The sequence below is a fragment of the Heterocephalus glaber genome, unplaced genomic scaffold (genome assembly GCF_053883595.1).
Source record: "Heterocephalus glaber isolate CG9 unplaced genomic scaffold, H.glaber_assembly_v1.0 deba00000546, whole genome shotgun sequence".
Lineage (NCBI taxonomy): Eukaryota > Metazoa > Chordata > Mammalia > Rodentia > Bathyergidae > Heterocephalus > Heterocephalus glaber.
This window is the reverse complement of record NW_028258147.1, coordinates 7,370,778-7,376,378: the sequence shown is the minus strand read 5'-3', so window position 1 is coordinate 7,376,378 and position 5,601 is coordinate 7,370,778. Positions and strand designations below refer to the sequence as shown.

At 46.8% G+C, this 5,601-nt stretch overlaps 1 protein-coding gene across 1 annotated transcript; it reads right to left on the bottom strand.

The window, feature by feature from the left end:
• Window positions 1-489: 489 nt before the first annotated feature.
• Window positions 490-3,862, bottom strand: Opn1sw (opsin 1, short wave sensitive). The gene is made up of 5 exons (XM_004856389.3): window positions 3,453-3,862; window positions 3,029-3,197; window positions 2,537-2,702; window positions 1,264-1,503; window positions 490-647 (listed from the first exon to the last, which is right to left on the bottom strand). The coding sequence occupies exons 1-5, from the start codon at window positions 3,796-3,798 to the stop codon at window positions 528-530; spliced, it is 1,041 nt and encodes a 346-aa protein (XP_004856446.1). The 5' UTR covers window positions 3,799-3,862; the 3' UTR covers window positions 490-527.
• Between the last annotated feature and the right edge of the window lie 1,739 nt (window positions 3,863-5,601).

Below are 5,601 nucleotides of genomic sequence, written 5' to 3'. Positions count from 1 at the left end.
TTGCCAAGAGCTGTTTTGGATTTGTTTCTTTTTTCTTTATGTTTCTCCGACTTCAAAGGTGCTTTCTTAGGGCTGAATGTAGCTCAGTGGTAATGTGGTTGCTCTAGCATGCATGAGGCCCTGGGTTCGATCTCTAGCAACACATATGTCTAAGGTATTTTCCTAAGTTCATTCTTAGTCATAATACATCATCTTGGAACAGATCCCTAGAAAGGCAAAAAATGTTACTGAAAAGGAAAATAAGTTAGCCATTCTGAAAAATCAACACTTGTACATAGTTCTCTAAGTAGGTGCCACTTTGTGAGTAGAAACGTGGTTGTTGAAATGGGCTTTGGGTGGTCAGTAGACCCAGCTGAGAATGGCAGCTCTGTAGGCAGGGAGGGAATATCAGGAAAATGGAGAATTGATGCCCCAAACTGCCACTACTGCTTATCCAACCCCCCCCCATGGTATTAGTTTTTGATGAAGAAAGGAGAATCTTACATAAATAGGAAGTTCTTTGCTGCAAACAGTCCAATGTGGGGTCCTTAGTTGGGGCCAACTTTGCTAGAAGAGACAGCAGAAACTTCTGTTTTCTGGGAGCTGGACATATCAGATTCATCTGCCATGGATTTCCTACACACCAGCTCCATGATACAAGCTCGGAACTGGAAGGAAAGGCAGGACTGGAGGTGGTCCCCTTGGTAGAACAATAAGGGACAATAACATCAAGAAGTGCCAGGCATGGTGGCACATGCCTGTAATCCCAGCACTCAGGAGGTTGAGGTAGAAGGATTGCTGCGAGTTCAAGGCCAGCCTGGGCTACAAAGGGAGACCTTGCCTCAACCCCTCCCCACAAAAAAATAGTGCAGGGAGGACTTTACATTCTATCCCCAATGCCCCCAGGATCCACTCATATTTTGAATATGTCTTCCTCATCCTTAAAATGAGCAAAATTCCAATCTCAAACTACTTGTTCCTGTAGGGTAGAATTTGGAAGGGGAAGGGTTAATAACTTGTAAAATGCTGGAAATTTGGAACTATTCAACAAAACAAATTCTTTTCATTTCTCATTCTACTCTGGAACAATGTGATTGTTCTAGTTTAAGTTCTATCCTCCCTGGGTTTACCAAGGACTTTCTGATCTACTTGGTGTTTACTTGGCATTTCTGTACCTTCCCTTGTCTGCCTCTAGGAACCTAGAGTCCAGAGTGCTCTAGGCTAAAAGTCATAGATGGGGAAGAACCAGAGTCGTAGAATAGGGCTTCATGGAAATAGCTTTACCTGCTTGTTCATGAAGCAGTAGATGATGGGATTGTAAACACAGGAGCTCTTGGAGAAGAAAGCAGGAATGGTGACAAGCCGTAAGTCCAGCCCATGGTTACGATTGTTGACTATGTACATGGCCAGGGCAGCATAGGGCACATAGCAGACACAGAAGGATCCCACCATCACCACCACCATGCGGCTCACCTCCCGCTCAGCCTTCTGGGTTGTTGCTGACTCTTGCTGCTGAGCTGCCACCTGGGGCAGAAGCCAGAGAGTATCACATCTCTGGCCCAGAACTCCCAGATCTTTCTACTGGGAACCTCCACTCTGCCTCCCTTCTGGCCAAATTCTTTTGGCTGTCCTCCCTTCAGGAAGGCAAATAGAGGGGGCTCTCCGGTCTGCCATGTTGGAAGGGACCACATACATATGAGGCATGATCAAAACATGGTAAGTGGTTACAATTATTACAGTAAAACACATTGCCACTAATCCTCAGAATATTCCCCTTTGAATACTTACCCATCATTCTTGCCGTTTTCTGAAGCAATTTTGGAGGTCCTCTTGCATGTCTTTGGTTCCGCTGTTGTGGTTGCCTTGATATCCTGAATTTGTTCAAAATGTTTACCTTTCATGGTCATTTTTTACTTTTGGAAAGAGCCAGAAGTCAGTGCCAGAGCCAGTGAATAAGGTAGGTGAGGACATACCATAATGATCTTATAAGCCTGACTTTCCATTGGATGGCACTTGGTGGCAGCACTCACTGTATGTTTTTACTACACCTCACAAAGACACAAGGGGACCTCCAGAACTGCTTCAGAAAATGGCAAGAGCAATGGGATAACTGGGTTCAAAGTAATTATTTTGAGGGGGATTAATGGCAATGTACCTTTTACAGTAGTAATTTTTTTAAAAAAATTTAAACATTCACTGTGTTTGGTGTGGTGGTACACACCTGTAATACCAGCTGAAGCAGGAGGAGTGCTATGAGTTCAAGGCCAGCCTGGGCTGGGCTAGGGAGTTCAAGGCTAGGCTGAACTACATAGCGAGACCCTGTCTCAAAAAAAAAAATTCACTGTATATTTTGATCACACCACATATGTCTTTTGACACCTATTTGAGCAGGGATGATTTCACCTTATTCATTTCATTGTGTCTTTCCTCCTAGCCCCACATCCTTCACTATTAGATACACCTCTGTCTGGCCATGGACATTTCCAGACATCTAAGAGCATCCACCCATTCTTCCCTCTCACCTGGTGCCCCCCTGACCCTCTCAAAAGTCACTCACAGCCCTGAGGGTCCTCAGTAGCTGCGAGTAGGAGAAGCAGATGAGAGAGAGGGGCACAATGAAACAGAAGATGAAGAGGAACCAGCTGTAGTACTCGCTGCGATATTTGGTGCCCACAGTGTACCAGTCAGGGCCACAGGAGCACTGCAGGCCCTCAGGGATGTACCTGCAAAAGACCAAGCACTTGCTCAACTCTGGGCTCTCAGGAGAATTCGTGGAGTGGGAGCTGAGACTCCTGGATGGATTGTATTCTCTACTTAGAGCCCAGAGAATGCCAGAAGGCTTCAGGCCAGATTTTTTATTGTTCTTTCCAGCAGAAGCTACAGTAATTCCAACTACAAAGTAAATGTTGACACTCATCAGCCCTTTCATCTAGCCTACCCCACCAGACTAGAAGGCTATCCCCGACCTCTCTTTCCATGCATATCAACCTGAGCTCCTAGTCAAGTCTGAGCACCTAGTCAAGTCAGCACCACTCCCTTGTGCTCTCACCGGCTCCAGCCGAAGAAGGGTGGGATGGAGACACCAATACCAATGACCCAGGTAGCGAGGACCACTATCAGTGCATGCTTGGAGCTGAAGCGGAAGTTGCCAAAGGGCTTACAGATGACAAGGTAGCGCTCGAAGGCCAGGAAGGCCAGTGACCAGCCTGTCACCAGACCTGTGGGAAAATGTGAGAAGAATCAGGTGGACAGAGCCTCACCCAGCTTGGCCAGCAGAGTAGAGTACTGATAGAATGGAGCACACCCAGGAAGACAGAAGGTTGGACCAATGTTTAGAGTTAAGACTCAAACATTATTTGTGCCAAACTTCTTGTATGGACTTAGGGGACCCCTCCACCCCAAAAGTCCGGCCCCATGCTCCAATCCTGGAGTAGTTTCCCTTACCTTCGCATAGTCCCCTTCCCCTGAAATACCTGCCACAGAGCCCAGGAAGGCCTCCAGAGCACAGACATGGCGGCCGAAGAAGAAGTATCCATGACAGCTGGCGATGAAGACAGTGAAGACAGAGAAGATGCAGAAGAGGAAGCCCCCCAGGGACACATTGACCAGAATATAGTTGAGTGGCTGTCGCAACTTTTTGTACTGCAGTGTGGCCACCAACACTATGGCATTGAGTGGTGTCCCTACAAAGAAGACAAGGCCCATGAAGGCTGCCTGGAGGTGGAAGGCCCAGATGGGGGCAATGTGATACTGAGACCCATCCCATGGCCCCACCGAGGAGGTGTTCTTGAACAGATAAAAGTCCTCTTCCCCTGACATCTTGTTCCTTGGCTGCTCTTCACACCCCTCCAGTCCCTCTTATAGATTATCCTTCTACCATGCCCCTCACCCAACAGGAACACCCCCCCCCCCCGCCCCGACATGTTTGAGATCCTAAGTCTCCCATGGACAAAGTCTGGGATTAGAAATCCCTAAGCCCTCACCTAAACCTCCTTTTGTGGTCCCAAAGCCGATTGTGTATTCCTCAGAGGATGAAAGATTAGGGTCAAAGAACCTGGGTATGCAATGCTGGGAGCTGGAGTGAGTCCATGTGGGCTTTCCAAGGTCAGGGAGAGTCTGACCCATGTTCAATGAAGACGATTTTGCCCTTTTTTTCTTGTTTGGCCTCTAGGTGGAGCTACAGAAGGTACCCTTCTTTCTGGCTTCTGGCACAACTACATCCCTGAAGATTTCTGCACCCCAACCCCAGGTTTTCATGGGGAGCACCCCCAAAAGCACCTTAGTAGAGACCCTTTGTGGAACAGGAAAGAAACAACTTGACAATGCCTATGGGTCTAGGGCATCCCTGAGCCAGACTGCCTCCATTTCTTTGTTTTGGATGAACCCAGAGTGTAACTTTCCTATTCTAGCCAGTTGAGGTGGTTTCTCACTGTGTTCACATCACATTCATGCCGACCCCTCCCATTCACCGAGCAGGGCTTAAGTTGCCACCATCGTCCTCCTGTCTACTCAGGTCCTGCCTGGCCCCTGCAAAGACCTCTTCTGGGAAGCCCATCTTGTGGCACGAACTCTGTGCCATCCCCACCCACACTGGGACTCACCACTGCACTTCAGCCTATATGAATGTATGAATGTATCGTCTTCTCCACCTCAGCAGATTGTGAAGAGGTAAGTTGAAAGTGAAACTAAAAAGTGAAAAGATGATCCAGTACTGGTAGAATAGTTTATTAGATGAATCCCCAGTGGTAACAAATTATGAACTCTGGGCAGAATATTAAAGACACCTACTTAAAAGCACCTGAATACAAAAAGCAGAATGAAATGGACTCAACTCTTGTTAGATTTTTGAGAGGGCTGCTGTTCTTTGCTTTGTTTTATGGTACTGGCAATTGAACCCAAGGTCTTCACGCTGAGCTACATCCCCGGCATCTTTTTTATTTTTTATTTTGAGGGAGAGTTTTGCTAATTGCACAGTCTGGGCTGGAACTTTTGATCCTCCTGCCTCCGCTTCCCAGAGTGCTAGGATTACAGGCTTGTGCCACCACAACTGAATAGGACCACTTGCACTCAAGTGGAGTTTTTTCCTGAGGGCACTTCCAATATGAACAGTGGAGGACAGCTAGAAGTCCAGCAGAAAGTCCAGCCTTTCTTGGTTTTAAGAGTCAGGGGACACATTTCTGAACTCTAGAGCAGTTGAAAATTGAAAGTAGATTTCCTGGAATGACAAAAGCTATTAAATGGGAAGACTTAGCCAGGCAAGATGGCCCACAGCCTGGGAAATTTAGCAATTTAGCAAGACCCTGTCTCAAAAAAATTTTTAAAGGGCTAGGAATGTTGCTCAGTGCAAAGGTCCAGGTTCAACCCCCAGTACCTCAAAAAGAAAAAGGGGGAGTCTTGAAATGTGCTTGTAAACTTTCCACTGCACTGTGAATGGAGGAATATCCAGGGAGCCCAGAAAAAAAAGCAACAGCTACAGGTTTGAAAAGACTGAGCAAATTTTGACTGCTACCCACTACAACAGAGAAGAGTCTGAGTGTGAATCTCACTCAGAGAGCTAGGTAAACATCAGGCTTCTCATGTATAATTCCCCAAAAGCCACCACTGTAGGACTAAAATCTGGCT

Coding starts and splice junctions, on each gene's coding strand:
- Opn1sw (XM_004856389.3), bottom strand. CDS start 3,798: ATGTCAGGGGAAGAGGACTTTTATCTGTTCAAGAACACCTCCTCGGTG. Junction 3,198..3,452: donor CTTCCTGGGCTCTGTGGCAG/GTATTTCAGGGG, acceptor ATTTTCCCACAG/GTCTGGTGACAGGCTGGTCA. Junction 648..1,263: donor ACTGCTTCATGAACAAGCAG/GTAAAGCTATTT, acceptor CTTTCCTTCCAG/TTCCGAGCTTGTATCATGGA.